This window comes from Podarcis raffonei, chromosome Z, assembly GCF_027172205.1.
Source record: "Podarcis raffonei isolate rPodRaf1 chromosome Z, rPodRaf1.pri, whole genome shotgun sequence".
In the NCBI taxonomy this organism is placed as follows: Eukaryota; Metazoa; Chordata; class Lepidosauria; order Squamata; family Lacertidae; genus Podarcis; species Podarcis raffonei.
Genome location: NC_070621.1, coordinates 40,436,390 through 40,452,640, shown reverse-complemented (window position 1 = coordinate 40,452,640; position 16,251 = coordinate 40,436,390). Strand labels below are relative to the sequence as shown.

Genomic DNA, 16,251 nt, shown 5'->3' with positions numbered 1-16,251 from the left:
TTCTCCCAACCCTCTAGAAAAGATCTGGGAACAGTGCAAAGTTGGTAAAGTTCTGTAGCGCGAGCAGAAGTTGTTCTGCTTGCACTGTGACTCAGATAAGATTCAACCCTATAGAAATATATAAAAGGCTGGCACACTTGCAAATCCCCACCAAGGCAGTTCCAAGAGTTGAACTAAGGACACAAGTTATGGCCCTAATCCGATTCCAGCATAAAAACAAACAAATCTTGAATCACCTTCCTGACATCAATAGCTTCTCAAGGACACTTTGCAAAATACCAGGAGCAATGGTACGTGCTCAGTTTTCAGCAAGCCAGCATAGTTTATAACCCACCGAACTAATTAATCCATCAGACAGGGCAGGTTAATCATTATTTCTAAATAAATAAATAAACCCAATTTCAAAAAAGAAAATTCTGTTAGGCATCTTTTTAAAATACCCTGGTTTAAATACAAAATCTGAATTTAGCAACAACGAAAATTAATGTCTGCACTTAAGGTCTCTTAAAACTGAATCTGTGGCCCTCTGTGAAATAAAGCAAGTTAAAAGTCTGTTGAATGAACTGGGCAAAAACTAGAATAAAAGCTGACTTTTGCAGTGGTGTGATTCATGCAGAACATTATGAATTGGAAGAATCCCACTGCCCTAAACTCAAGGCAATTTAGTTTAGCATTTAGTAAACTGATTTTTTTTAAGGATGCCATGTTAATCTTACATGCTGTATACAATATATATATATTTCAAGTTACTGAAATAATCATAACTTAGCTGAACAAATATTTGATTAGGCAAAAGAATTCAATAAAGCACCACTACAGTGTGGTTTAAATGTTATATTCAAACCAATCTGAGGCTTGGAAATTATTTTTTATTCTGATATTTATAATCATTTTAAGACAGGACAACCCAAAACCTTACACTTCCTGTTCATTTGAGGTGCTGAGAAGTGGTATACTGATTTTTAGAATGCCTGAAGAGCTGTGTGCATGAATATTATTTATTTCATTCCACTCCATGTATTAATTGCTTCCTATAAAACACCCTGGGACGTGGGTGGCGCTGTGGGTTAAACCACAGAACCTAGGACTTGCCGATCAGAAGGTCGGCGGCTCGAATCCCCGGGGTGAGCTCCCGTTGCTCGGTCCCTGCTCCTGCCAACCTAGCAGTTCGAAAGCACGTCAAAGTGCAAATAGATAAATAGGTACCGCTCCGGCGGGAAGGTAAACGGCGTTTCCATGCGCTGCTCTGGTTCGCCAGAAGCACTTAGTCATGCTGGCCACATGACCCGGAAGCTGTACGCCGGCTCCCTCGGCCAATAAAGCAAGATGAGCGCCGCAACCCCAGAGTCGGTCACGACTGGACCTAATGGTCAGGGGTCCCTTTACCTTTATAAAACACCTCAAAGCGATCTAGCAATGAAAACACCAACTGGGGGGAGGAGGCAGACAATTACACATATAAAGACAAAATCAAAACCAACACAGAGCCAACTGGGATAAAAAGTGTTCAGTTAAAAGTCTTGTTGGAAAAGGAAGGTCTTTAAAAGCTGCCAAAAAGACAATAGAGATGGCACCTGTCTGAGAAGCAACAGGATGGGGAATTCCAAAGGGTTTGTGTGCTTTCTAGAGAAAGTCACCTTAAAAAGTTAACAACCACTCTGATATTAGATCTGTCAAGAAGTAGTGTATCTACTCTAGTTGCCCAATTTGACCTGCACTGCATTTTTCACTGGCAGCATTCAGATGATCAAATCTCAGCCAGGATATGAACATGCTCCATGTGTCTACACACAGATGCTCTGGTCTTCCCTTTGTGCAAGCAACGAACCATTATGTCCATGGTCTTCCAAATGAGCAGAAATATGAAACCATGGTATAACGTCAGCACCCATCTCTTGGCTTGCTTGTTTTATTGTTATTTATTTTATGGAATTTGCAGGGTGCTTGGTTGTGAACAGAGCCTCTAAGCAGTTTACAAAAAATAAAAATAAAACAAGCATTAAAATTATCAAGAGAAGACAGTTTTAAAAAAAACAGGAATTAAAAAATCCCAAATATAATTAAAACCAACAATAAGCTAAAAACAGGTTAAAGCACGTTTCCTTTTACGTGTCTGGACAGGCTTGACCACAAAAAAATGTTTTTAGCAGACACCAAGAAGAGTACAGCAAAGGTACTAGCCTAATGTCCTCAAGCAGGGAGTTTCAAAGTGTAGACACTGCTCCACTAAAGGACTGGGGTTTTTTTGTTTTTTACAAGGGTGGAATGAATATTATGTGGCACCTGTAAACAGAGCCAGTTCCACAGATTGATGCAATTGAGTAGGCACATACAGGGTAAGGTGATTTCTCCAGCAAACAGGCACCAAGCTGTTAAGGGCTTTATATAATAATATTAATACTTTGAACTTGGCCTGGTAACAAATGCGCAGCAACTAGCACAGGTCTTTAAGCAGAGGTGTTATGTGCTGACAAGGTCTCAGTAACCCAGCTGCTGCATTCTGCAGTAATGGCAGTTTCCAGATCAAACACCATTGTTTGCAAGCCATTAACTAAGAGGCTCATTCCTGTCTCGGCTTATTAAGCAGAGATCTGATTGTCTGCCCACAGCCGTTATGTTACTTATTAATTTTATGAAGCACTTGATTCTGAGAACTCTCTTTGGAAAAATACAGCAGCAGAAAATGTTCCATCCCACATCGCTGGGCGTTTGAAGTCAAACGACTCTAAATATGACACAGTAAGTCGTGTATATTGCATTGTTTGTTTGCAGACTATGAATATTTAATCCGTCAGCAAAAGAACGGGGCCATTTACATCCCATTCCCTGCAGAGAGTAGGTGTTGTCCAGTAATCACCAACTCTTGCCTCTAGAAAATTCTGGGCCCTTAAGAATTCTGTTCTGGGAGTGTTTGGTGTTTAGAGGGGAGCATTTAGGGAAGTCAAGTCAGGGCAGGTAAAGCCCAGTCCGGTTAAGCAGGTCAAATCACAACAGACAAGATCACACCAAGCAGCTAAAGTCTAGCCACAAGCAAGCACTCTTTGCATAGATAGCGAAGAAAAACAGGACCTTGGTTAGCTCCAAGTGTTAGGTAATGATTCCTTCTTCAAAAGCAGCTTGAAGAGTCGTCCCGGCGGGAAGCTATTCTCAAAGGAAGGGTTATGCAGGTTGCTAATGTGGCTTACTCTGCCTCTCTAGAGCAGCTGCCTAGGTTCTTTAAATGTTATCATGCTATTTTCCTTTCTTTGATTTCTGCAAAGCTGAGGAAGTGGAGCAAGGGACTCATCCTGTGAGTCTGCAAATGGGCTGTATCCTCCAGCTGAACACTGCAAAGTCCCAGGATTAGGGGTTACAGCATTAAATGCTGCAAATATAAATAAACGTGGGACTTCCTTCAGAGAAAACATATTGGCTGTGAGTCCTGGAAGACCTGCTCCCTGCCTTACAGGCTTTTTCTACCTGGCCTGGGAGGGCAGGGCCCTGACTGACTCCAGCTACAAAAGCCAAGGCTGCTGAACAGACTCTTGTGTTGGGGTGTAGTTTGCTGGAAAATTGTTGCTCATGGTTTTTATATCTTTATTTTAGATCTTGTTGCGATTTATGTGGAAATTGTTCTGTTTGTTTGCGTATCTTCATTTATTTATATTAACTTTGTATACTGCCCTTCATCTGTAGAACTCAAGGCAACTCACAGCATAAAAACACAAGATAAAAACACAAAACACATGATAAAAAACCGTAACAAGAAACTGAAACCTCCCTCCCCCACCCTGTCCACAAACACCTTAAAAAGGGGGTATAAGATATTAATCAGCCCAAAGGCTTGTTTGAATAGGAACGTTTCTGTCTGGCACTTAAAGGTGTATAATGAAGGCGCTAGCCAAACATCCCTGGGAAGAGCATTCCACAGACTGGGAGCTACTGCAGAAAAGTTCTTGTGTTGGCACACTCTGGACCTCTCATAGAGGAGGCACACAAAGAAGGGCCTCGGGGAATTATTGCAGGAATCGAACTGGTTCATATGGAGAAAGGGCGTCCTTGAAGTACTGTGGTCCTGAGCCGTTTAAGGCTTTGTAGTTAAAAAACAGTGCTGTGAATTGGACCCAGAAACAGTGCTGTTTGGCCAGAATTGGTATAATATGCTCAAACCGACCTGTGCCAGTGAGCAACCTGGCTGCAGAATTCTGCACCAGCTCAAGTTACCATACCCTTTTCAGAGGCACCCCTACGTATAAGGCACTGCAGTATTTTAAATGTTTTATTTATTGTTTATGACTGCTTTTATTACGTTGTAGTTATATATTGCTTTAATGTTGTAAGCCACCTTGAGCATGGTTTGAATTGTGGAAAGGTAGTATACAAATAACATTAAGTAGGACTTTGCCATTGGTTTTCCAGGAAACGATCTTTCTTAGTGTCCTTGCATATGTACAACGAACCAAAATAGAGCTCCTTAATTTTATTGTTGTTCCCCTGCCTAATTTTTTTCTTTCAAAGTGCAAAAGCCTTGCGGGCTCTATCACAAGAGGTGTGGGATTATGATCCTTGGCAAAAGAAAGGCTGTATTCAGTCGTAATCATCTTTAAATGATCAAATAACTTTGAAATAGACATTCTGAAACTTCATTTAAACCTGCCTTTTCCCTTAGTGATTTAAATAATGGCCCAAATCAACCCATCCCCCCACCAAAGGCTTGAGAAACAAGCATGCCAGGAAAGGCAAAAATAAGGGCAATTGTCAAGAACTTAGCAGGTGACTATATGTGACCAGAGGGACGTGGGTGGCGCTGTGGGTTAAACCACAGAGCCTAGGACTTGCCAATCAGAAGGTCGGCGGTTCGAATCCCCATGACGGGGTGAGCTCCCGTTGCTCGGTCCCAGCTCCTGCCAAACTAGCAGTTCGAAAGCATGTCAAAGTGCAAGTAGATAAATCGGTACCACTCCGGCGGGAAGGTAAACGGCGCTTCCGTGCACTGCTCTGGTTCGCCAGAAGCGGCTTAGTCATGCTGGCCACATGACCCGGAAGCTGTACACCGGCTGCCTCGGCCAATAAAGCGAGATGAGCACCGCAACCCCAGAGTTGGTCACGACTGGACCTAATGGTCAGGAGTCCCTTTACCTTTACCTTATATGTGACCAGCAGGCTGTATTCAGGTTGGTGAGTCACAAATTGTGCAGGTTTGCGTCACCTTCCTAAAATCCTGACTTCCCAACTCAGTGCAGGAAATCCAGAACAGACTCCCAATGGGTGGCCATCCATTCTTGAAAAATCTCCTGTGAAGCACAGCCCACCAACCCTCTAGGTCAGAGGTGGGAAACCTTTCTCAGCCTGAGGGACATATTCCCTAACTGTGTGAGCCACAGTCCAGAGGAGGGCAGAGCCAGAGGCAAAACTGGACAGACCAAGTGCTCTAAATCTATACTCTAGCCATCATCTGGGCAAACAAGAAACATGGTTCGAGTTCCAGGACACATTCCAGCCAGGCAAAAGTATTCCAGGAGGGTAAGCAACAGGGCTGGTAAGGGGCATGTGGCCTGGGAGAAACCAGAGGGCCAGTCATCGGTCTGATGTTCGCCATCCCTGCTCTAGATAGTTATTTTCGTGGTTGCTCTAACAAAAAGTTTCACCCAACACTCAACTAAAATGTACCCTAGCACAACATTAGATCTAGCACTACCCTCTACATAAGAGAATAGGAAGCTGCCTTATACCAAGGCAGATGACTTAGTCATCTAGCTCAACGCAGTCTGCACTGACTGGCAGCAGCTCACCAGGATTTGAGGCAGAGGATGTTCTCAGCCCTACTTGGAGGTGCTGAGGATTGAACCTGGGGCTCTTCTGTGTGTAAAACAAATGCTCTGCCACTGAGCTATAGCACTTTCCCTCCAAGGCAGCAGAGAGAAGCAATGCTTTGCCCATTGAGGGACTCAAACCAGTGACCTCCTGAGTATATTAGTGGCTGGCTGGCCAAATACACACCACAGAGGTCCCGTAGTTCATAAAGGCCCATCTCACTGGCATAATCCTCACAGAAGAGGATTAGAAAAATTCTTGGAGGCTGAGACTATCCATGGCTACTAGCCATGAGGGGCTATGCTCTGCCTTCATAGCCAAATGAAATAATGCTTCTTCAGCTCTGAAAACTGCAAGAGAGGAGAGTGCTGTTGTTCTCGGGTCCTGCAATTTGGCTCCTCATAGACATCTGGTTGGCCACTGTGAGAACAGGATGTTGGAGTAGGTGGGCTATTGGTCTGATCCAGCTGTCTCTCCTTATGCTCTTATGCTCCCAGCTAAGAAACCTAAATCACATTGCAAAGCACCAAATAATGAGGCATACCCTCCCTCAAAGAATGCACTCAAAGTCCTAACCAGTTCTGCATCTTGAACCTGCTTCAAGGGGGGCTGCCCAGCATTCAGTTGAACGGCACACACATGCGCTTGCACAGGCTCCCAAGCTCACGTGAAAAGACTTTGCATTTCACGCCCCCTCTCCTGTGGCATTTCTAAGTCTGAAGATTTACTCCTTTCTGATGGGACCACACCAGTTGTGCTATCAAGGCTAAGTACGTTAAATGTGGGGAATGCTCTTGCTGATCTTTGAGAAAAGGGACATGAATTCACATTTGCAAGCAGCAAGTAGTGCCTCACATTCTCCAATAGGTGAAGGGTAAGGGGACTCCTGACCATTAGGTCCAGTTGCAGACAACTCTGGGGTTGCGGCGCTCATCTCGCTTTATTGGCCGAGGGAGCCGGCATACAGCTTCCGGGTCAGCATGTGGCCAGCATGACTAAGCCGCTTCTGATGAACCAGAGCAGCGCACGGAAACGTCATTTACCTTCCCGCCGGAGTGGTACCGATTTATCTACTTGCACTTTGACGTGCTTTCCCTGCTCCTGCTAGGTTGGCAGGAGCAGGGACCGAGCAACGGGAGCTCACCCCGTCATGGGGATCCGAACCGCCGACCTTCTGATCGGTAAGCCCTGTGGTTTAGCCAATAGGGTGTGGCAAATAAGAAAACCCATGGCAAGGAAAAACCTCATTCAGTTAATTTGTTAAAAGAGAAGAGGAGGAAGAACACAACCAGATTAGCAGCAAGTTAACTCTGAACTAACAGCTGATTAGATTTGTTAATATCCAATATGGCTTCTTTCTTTCCCTTCATTTTCTTTCTTTCTTTAAAAAACCCTTCTCTTCTGCAATATGTCTGTCCTGTTCCCACAACTGGCATCAGAAGTTGGCACGGAGGGCATCTGCCTTAAGACCACACCACAAGAGGGGCAGCTGATGACCCTTGAATCTCTTCCCCAACCCTGAGCCAACTCCTTGCTGTTGCTGCAGCTCCCTGTTCTTCTGCTGTTCTCTAAGTGCACAAGCATTTCCAAAAGCAAGGACAGGTCCATCGCTCAGCAGCAGAGTATCTGCTTTGCATACAGAATGTCCCATGTTCAAGCCCTGGCATCTGCAGGTAGGGCTGGGAGAAGCCCTCTCTGAAACGGTGGGGAGCTGCTGCCAGTGTAGACATACTGAGCTATGTGGACCCAATGGTCTGACTCAGTATAAGACAACTCTCTATGTTTCTAACAGAAGGTTTTGCTTGCCTTTCTATTTCTTTATGCCCAGATATACAGACTGGGTCCAGAGGGAGAGGGCAAATGAATGGGCGGGGGGGGGGGAGCAGGGCAGTTGCAGAGGCAGATTTAGGGGAGTGTGACTGGTTTGGTCACACTGGGTGCAGAGCCTTGGGGGTGGCACAGCTATGATTTAGAATACAGTTAAGAGTGCAGTAAGTTTGGCATGAATTTGGTGCTGAATTTTGGGATCACACAGGGCACCACTAAAATCTGAGATCCCAAGGTCCATCACTGGCAGTTGGCCCACTCAATCTGTCCCCAGGAAATCTGCCTCCCTGATTTAAGGAATTGCCAAGTTCTGCCCAGCAACGAGGCTTCCATATTCAAAAGCTTGTGATATATTGTATTTCTGCATCTTATTATATCAGTGTTGCAGAAATTCTCTCTTAGCACAATCCTATGCAACCGGGATAGAGAAATGGTGGCCCTCAAGATGTTCCTGGGCTCCAGCTCCTCTTAGCACCAGCCAGCAGGACCAACGGTCAGGGATGATGGGCGTTTGAAATAAATAACAAGGACACAGGAAGCTACCTATGAGAGATTCAGACCACTGCTCCATGTAGGTCATTACTGCCTTTCCCAACCTGCTCCCCTCTAGACCGCTGGACTATATCTCCCACCAGCCTCAACCAGAAAAGTAACTGCAGCAGTTATCTAGGCAGGAGTATTTCCCAGACCTACAAGGAAATGCCAGACTGAATTGAGGCTCTTTGGCATGGAAAGCACAAGTTCTACTGAGTTAAGGCTCTCCACCTTGTTTTACATGAAGCCCACCTAACAGGGGCTGAGGAAGGCTGGTCTACACTGGCTGGCAGCAGCCCTCCAGGTAGGAGTGTTTTGCAGCACTGCCTTGGGGTTGACCATGGGACCTTCTGCATGCAAAGCAGATGCTCTCCCACTGAGTTGCAGGCCTCGCTCCAATAAATGAATGGAGTAGCAGCCTGGTGACCACATATTCAGCCTACTCACCAATAGGGCAAATTAAATCCTCTAATAACACAAGGCCACTCAATCAGTGGGGGGAAACAGCCCCGTGGCCTCCAGACTAAAGGAAACCAAGTGATACAAACCAAGGGTCTCCAAACAGCAATAACCTAAGCCTCCTCCCCACAACCCCCTCCCTTATTAAAAACAAACAAGCAGTGGCGATTTTAAATAGAAACGGTCCCAAGCTTCTCTGCTCAGGCATGTGGAAAACAGCAAGGCTCGCCTTTCACCCGGGGCCTCCTCCACTCCCGTTGCAAGCTTTTTAAAAAAATTATTTCTGGCCTTGAGCTGCAATGCGAGCGCCGGGGCTGCAGGTTGAGAGAGAGCAGCGGGCCTGGGGCGCGCTGCATGTCCAGGCGATCAGGACTTCCCCAAACGACCCAATACCCACCCCACGACTCTGGTTTTTGCAAAAAAGAAAAAAAAAGGACCCAAAGAGTGTTGTGCAAAAGGCGACACCCAGTTACACCCCGTTCCCGCGCGCGCTCCTGCCCCACTTGCTATGGGCGCCCCTTCCCCAAATCCACACCCTCCTTTCCTTTCCCCTCGGCGAAGAGGCGCCTCACCCACAGAATCGGAGAGGGGGATCGCGCTGGGGCGCGGCTGAGTCAAGGCCTGGCGCATATTGGCGGGCCCTCAATGCAAGGTGTCCGGCGGGAGCTACCGGCCGCGGCGCATCCTCCTGCGCTGCTCGAGGTTCATGCTCCGGGCAACAGCAGCGGCTCCCTCCAACCACCAGAGCCGGTCTGTGGCGCTTGCGCAAACTGGAGAGACAAACCAACCAGACCAGCTCGCTATAAAATGTGGGCAGGGGGAGAGGAGAACCTTCCTGTTTCGCCACGGTTGGGTTGCAGGCGGGTTTGCTACCTGTCGTCCCGTATATTTTCCATGCGTTATTCGATGCGCAAGATTCCAAGCTGGGTGGCTCCTTTCCTTTTTTTAAAAAAAAGAAAGAAAGGCGCAAACATGCAGAAATCAATAGGAGAGCTCGAGAAATCATGTGGTATGTGTGTGTGTGTTTTTAACCGATTCAATAACTTTTGCCGCGCTTGGCAGCCTGATCCTATACAAATCGACTCGGATGTCTCTCCGGGTTCCATGCGACTTAAAAACCTTTGCCGAAGCGCGTGTGCGGTCTCGCCAGGTTCCAGGGCGGGTTGCCGCAAACTAAAAATCAGTTATTAAAAACCATCAAAACAAATTGCAGCGTGGGTCCTGAATGGCCCTTGGACTGAAGGAAGTGAAAGAGAACTTACAATTTAATGCACAAAAATTACTAATCTTTGCAACAAGGAAATGCCACTTTTCATATTAGTAGTTTACTGTTACAGTAACGTGGTCAAAATAACCTTAGAAAAACACAAGTGTGTTCTCAGCTCTTGGTCCTAATGATTAAAAATTTCCTCCTTGATTAATTTACTAAATTGTTGGTTGATTTGTCGATCAGTTGAGCCAATTAAATATTGCTATACTAGATATTATGAAACAACAACCACCCAAAACTCTTATTTTTCTTAGTGGTGATGATAATAAAATTGGCAGTACTAGTAGTAATAAATCATTATCAGGAATGCCTCAGTGGTATAAGATTTCCTGGTTGGTTTAGCCTAGATGACATATGAGATACTTTTCTATTACTTGATTTTACAGTAATTATTCTTTTGGAACTTTGTGGGCCAATGAAAAAAGAAGATCTGGATTTATGGGGGCATTTTGAGGAAAAACACAATTACTTTAAAAATATTGTGAATCTGCAAGTGCTTCTATATGGGGTAATTGGTTGCAGTACTTAGCTTTTTGCATTCATAAATTATTCTTTGGCATCTTTTAAATTAACGTACATTAACCTTTTTCTAAAAAAAGTTTAGCTTTGGATTTCAAACATGCAAGTGTACTAAATGTGAATTAATAACCAAGGCATAGCCAATGTCCTTTTTTTGTTCTTGGTGATTAATTTCTAAAAAGAGCAACATTTGCAAGCTCCAGCCCACCTAGGTATTCTACTTTCCAATCCCAGAAGTATGGAGGTTAGCTGCAGTTACTCTGTAATGGAGGAAAAATGCACTTGGCACGTGATCAGAGGCATTCTGATAATTACGACTTTGCATTCTCAACCAGATCTACTGTTGATCCACAGCTCAAAAGAATTCAGCATGTAATACTGTGCCTCATTTAGTGATAGGCACATCTATTTTGATGCCAAAATGAAAACCAGCCCACGTATTTACTGAAATATTATTCTTTTTGGAGTTCAGCCAGCAGCTTTAAAAATCCTTGGTTTTTGAGATCAAGGGACACTGAGTGGGGCAAGGTGCTGATATCATACAATCCTAACTATGTCTACTCAGAAGTAAGTTCTATTGAATTCATTGGGGTTTCATTCATTGCACCAAAATATGTGGGATTAGGATTGCAACCATAACTGGGTTAATTTTTGCATTAAGACTGAGATTGCAGGCCTGCCCCGCTTAAAGTAAAATCTATTTCTTCCAAATTTAAGTAGTTTTCTCCTGTTAATTCTGTAGGAAGAGTGAAGGATTTCTTTAAGACTGAAAACCCATGCACACGTACCTGAGAACGTGAATATGTGGCTAAGGGGCAAAAAAACGCCAAGAATACTTATTTAATAATACAACAGAAGTCTAAATTAAGAGTGGGGAAGGCAAATGTCAAACAAAACTGAAACAAAATTTGGAACCACCGAGTCAAACCATCACAATTTGTGGGACAAGCCTAGCTGCTCAGTCGTGTATGCATCTACTCAGAACTAAGCCCCATTGGAGTTGGGGGGGGTTACTCTCAGTTAAGTGTGTACAGTGGTGCCTCGGGTTAAGTACTTAATTCGTTCTGGAGGTTTGTACTTAACCTGAAACTGTTCTTAACCTGAAGCACCACTTTAGTTACTGGGGCCTCGCCGCACCGCCGGAGCACAATTTCTATTCTCATCCTGAAGCAAAGTTCTTAACCTGAGGTAATATTTCTGGGTTAGTGGAGTCTGTAACCTGAAGCGTATGTAACCTGAAGCGTATGTAACCCAAGGTACCACTGTATATAGAACTGTAGCTTAAGTCTATAGTCAATAATAATAATAATAATAATAATAATAATTTTTATTATTATTATTATTATTAATTGCAAAGAAGTAGGAAAGTACAAGATGAAAAAGCAAGGCAAAGGAAAACAACAAAATATAAACCTCAAAAAGAAAAGTTAAAATAACAACAGTGCAAAAAAAATAGTGGGGAAACCACATTAAGATTAAACCATGGGTAGACAATGTGGCCACCTCCAAATTCTCTTAAGCCACAAATCCCATATTTCCTGGCTACTGAACATGCTGACTAGGGTCGTTGGGTGCTGTGGTCCTGCAAAATCTGGAGGGGACAACAGAGGTGGCAAATCTGAGGGACTCCCAGAGTTGCAATGGACTTGGGTTGATGTGATTCGGAGTCAAAGAACACCTGAAGGGCCACAGGTTCCCCATCATTTCAGAAAGCAGAAGATTACCACATGTTGACAAAGTTTCTTTGCAATGAATGTCTCTATTGAAAACAGCTGCTGCCAGTTTATAACCTGCCTTTTTCGGGTTGTGCCCATGTTTGGATGTGGTTGTCACTGGAAGAGATAACAGTGGCACATTGCCGCAGAAGATCCAGTGCCTCAGGACAGAAGGGGGCAGAAGGGAGTCAAACAAGATATTGAAATGAAACCTGGGCCATCAACTACTGTAACACAACGCAGCTAATGCGGACAGCAGCCTCAAACCAAAATAGAAAACATTTTGGAAAGCATTGCAGAGGAGACAGTGTGTGTGTGCTGCTTCATGGAGCAATGCAGGAAAACATGCTTCATTGAGGCTGTAATTCATCTGAGCCTTTAATTGCGACAGGATATTGTGTGTCACAGAATGTCCCTATTCGAAAGGACTTTCTTGTTTTTACTACTCTTGGGAGGGGGGGCTCGGGGGCGGTGAGAAGTGTTTGACTTGGTGTTTTTAGGAAGAGCTAGGGAGGAGAACATAGTGGGAAGTTAGTGTCATCATAATAATATAATAATAATAATTTATTATTTATACCCCGCCCATCTAGCCGGGCTTCCCCAGCCGCTCTGGGCAGCTTCCAACAAAACACTAAAATACAATAACCTATTAAACATTAAAAGCTTCCCTAAACAGGGCTGCCTTCAGATGTCTTCTAAAATTCTGGTAGTTGTTGTTCTCTTTGACATCTGGTGGGATAGCGTTCCACAGGGCGGGTTATTGGTAAGTTAGCAGAATAAGTCCATTTATTTTCCCACCTCTGTCCCTATTTTCCAGGGACAGGCTCAGAATTACGAAAGCTATCCCAGCTTCTGATTTGATCCTGGAATGTCCCTGTTTTCCCCGGCTATGCATCTCAGAGCCAATGTGTCCCGTGGGGCTGGTCCTCGGTGGCAGCATCCTCTTCTCCTCCTCACCTGCTTTCCAGCGGTTGCTATGAGCTACCCAAGGGAGGAGGCCAGCAGCAGAGGACATGGAGAGGCAATGGGATGCTGCCTCACAGCTGCTGCAGCCGCTGACACCTGGGACAAGCGCCGGTTCATCCTTTCTCCCAAGCTTGGTGGCGGCAGCACTTGCAGAGAAATAGGAACATTCCAGGATCAAATCAGAAGCCAGGATGGCTTTCATAATTCCGGACTGTCTCTGGAAAATTGGTACAGTTGGAGGGTAAGTCATTAATATCACCAGACCGACCTTCTCAGTAGTGGCTCCCTGCCTGGGTAATTCTCTCCTTTGGGAGGCACGCCTGGCACCATCACTATCTGCTTTTACATGCCAGGCAAGAAACATGCTTATTCACATAGGATTTTGGACCCTAGATTTCTGGTTGTCTTTCAGTGGGGTAGGGTTGAATTGGATATCTCTCTCTCTGTATTATATATGTGTGTGTGTATATATATAGATAAGCATTTTAGGTTGTTTTCAAGCTTGCTTTTACACTTGTTTTCAGTGTTTTATTTTTGAAAGTCTCTTTGTTTAGAGAGCTTTCTGCAAAAAGCGACAAACGAACAAGCACATACGATGGTGATGCCTTTGCTTGTTGTGGCAGGCATGTGGATAATGGGATATGTCCACTTCTAACCTGATAGTGCCCCTCCAAATTCCCTCTCCACACTGTCCTTCTTGGCTCTTCTCCAGGGATCTTCAGATGGTTCCTGGAATTTTGGGTGGTTGGGAAACTGACACTGCACGAACCCACCTCTGGCCTGTCTGAAGGCAAAGTGATAAATATAGCAATGTCGGACCGTGAAAGCAATTTTGGAAGCATTCAGACAAGGGGCCTCCCCCTGACTGACAGGGACATATTGGCACGTACATTTCTGTCTGTTAAGATCTGATTATTTTGTAACGCTCTATAAACAGGTGATCCTCAGCCTCCCAAGGCAGAAAGATTTCCTTCCGGGCAAGATTCTTGGTCTTTCCCCCTCTCTGGGATATTTCATGCGATAGGCTGCTTTTTACACGTGAATGACTTCTGGTGGACGAGGGCCTGAATTCTTGTATGGAATCCTGCTGCATGATCTCAGTTGCCTGATGAGAGCAATCGGCTTGCTGGTCTCCTGCTTACATGCTCCGTCTTCGCTGCAGTGTTGAAAAGCAAAACTCGTCACCTGGTGATAGTCGCAAAGCCCCTGCTCCTGCTTGATTTTTCTTTTCTTTTTAAACCACTGAACCAGCTTGTGCAATGGGATTGCTGGATAATTCCAGGGAGAGGGTTCAGTGAAGAGACGTGACCCGTATTATTAGACCAGGAGTTGACATCCTGACATACTAACCATCTCATATTTTTTCCCTTTTTTCCTTTTTTCACCATGGAAGTGAACGCCACCTCTGGAGGTGCCAAGGACCACCCGCTCAACTATCACCAAATGCCAGTAAGTAAACAACCCCTTAGAGTAATGAGGAATAGATTTCCAGAGGTTCCTGTTAGCAGAATCGTACCCATTGTTTCTGCTGTTGATGAGCAGAGCAGAAGGTTTGTCCACACTCTCCTCCTAAGTGTTGGAGGAAGAAAGGGGGAAAGTATGACCATGCATCAAACAAAGCTAGATTCCCGCCCCCTGCCCCAGATGTCAGGAGGAAAAGACTATCTAGATAATTGAGAATTAGTCAAATAATAATAATAAGAAAGGTCTGCATGCATGAATTGGCTCATTGATGCAAATAATTAACTTGTCTGTCGAAGATGAAAAAGAACCAAGCTCATGGAAAAGTGCTCCATCTGAGTGCTTTTATTAGAAGCAAACCATCAGCTCAGAATGGTACGTTCAGGACCAGCTCTACAGTTAGGTAGAGTGAGGCAGTTGCCTCAGGTAGCACATACTGGAGGATAGGAAGTGGTGGTGAGGTGCTGGATAACAGAGCTGTGCTGCCCTCAGAGGTGGTGAAGGACACTGTTCAGTTGCCAGTGTTGAAGTGAGATTATTTATTTGTTTATAATAAATATTTCCCCAGCCACTCTGGGTGGCTTCCAACAAAATATTAAAATACAATAACCTATTAAACATTAAACGCTTCCCTAAACAGGGCTGCCTTCAGATGTCTTCTAAAAGTCTGGTAGTTGTTTTTCTCTTTGACATCTGGTGGGAGGGCGTTCCACAGGGCGGGTGCCACTACCGAGAAGGCCCTCTGCCTGGTTCCCTGTAACCTCACTTCTTGCAGTGAAGGAACTGACAGAAGGCCCTCGGTGCAGGATCTCAGTGTCTGGGCAGAATGATGGAGGTGGAGACGCTCCTTCAGGTAGATTAAATGCTGGGCCAACTGACTTCTGTACATGGAATTAGGAGGGTGCACCATCTTGTCCATCATCTCAGGCATCACAATGCCTTGGGCTGGCCCTGGGTACATGGGGTTCCAGGGCACTTGACTGAGAGCAGCTTAGCAGTAACAGTACAACAGCATCTTGCCCCACTTGTGGTGGCACTCTTCCATCCAGGGTACATCAGCTCTGGTGTGTATCTGGTGTGATGGATACAGCACATTGGGTTAGGAGCATTAAAATATGTTATCCATTCCACTTGGGATGCAACTAAAGGAAGGAGTGGTGTGTTTTTTGGGTTGACATAGCAGAGGTGATACCTAAACTAGCTCAGAGCCAGTTTGAGAACATGTTATGGGATGGGGGACTTAAAGCTGCCTAACTTCCTATATCTCTGGTTGTGAAGTTAGAATGGTTGTGGTGATGTGGAACTCTGAGATCACCCAAACTGGCAAAAGAATAACTTCCGATACCAAAAGGCAGCCTCTGACCCTTTGCAGATGGCTTTCGCCAGTTGCCATATTTAGACAGGAAGGGAATTCCTCTTCCCAAGGTCATATTGGCTAGTAACTGTAGGGTTGGTTTTTGTGCTTTCCCCTGCAGGCTCTGACTTGGCTTGCTTCCACACTAGCATTCAGGAACTTGGATAGGCACCTGTCTTTTGCTTGTCTCAAGTGGTTGGCTTGATCAGTGACAGTCGGTCAGAAAGAAAGCTGTTGTACAGGATACTTGATAGTTCTAGAACTGGTGTGGGAAAGGTGTTGTCCTCCAGATGCTATTGGACTCCAACTCCCATCAGCTTTAGCCAACATAGTCAATGATAGGAGATGATGGG

The 16,251-nt window shown here is 44.9% G+C and overlaps 2 protein-coding genes across 5 annotated transcripts in view; one reads left to right on the top strand and one right to left on the bottom strand.

Moving 5' to 3' along the window:
- Positions 1-9,350, bottom strand: part of TMEM255A (transmembrane protein 255A) — a 34,282-nt gene extending 24,932 nt beyond the window's left edge. The window contains exon 1 of the mRNA XM_053374649.1: positions 9,186-9,350. Coding sequence (XP_053230624.1) covers positions 9,186-9,243 — 58 coding nt within the window. The 5' untranslated portion in view covers positions 9,244-9,350. The remainder of the gene's footprint in view (positions 1-9,185) is intronic.
- The window catches only part of LOC128406848 (protein ATP1B4-like), an 83,372-nt gene that overhangs the window by 51,004 nt on the left and 16,117 nt on the right, over positions 1-16,251 (top strand). For 2 of the 4 annotated variants that reach the window (XM_053374629.1, XM_053374631.1), the window contains exon 2: positions 14,477-14,532. In XM_053374629.1, the coding sequence (XP_053230604.1) occupies positions 14,477-14,532 (56 nt within the window). Of the gene's footprint in view, positions 1-9,494; positions 9,623-14,476; positions 14,533-15,313; positions 15,398-16,251 lie in introns of those variants that run through there. The other 2 variants (XM_053374628.1, XM_053374630.1) reach the window with 2 other exon arrangements.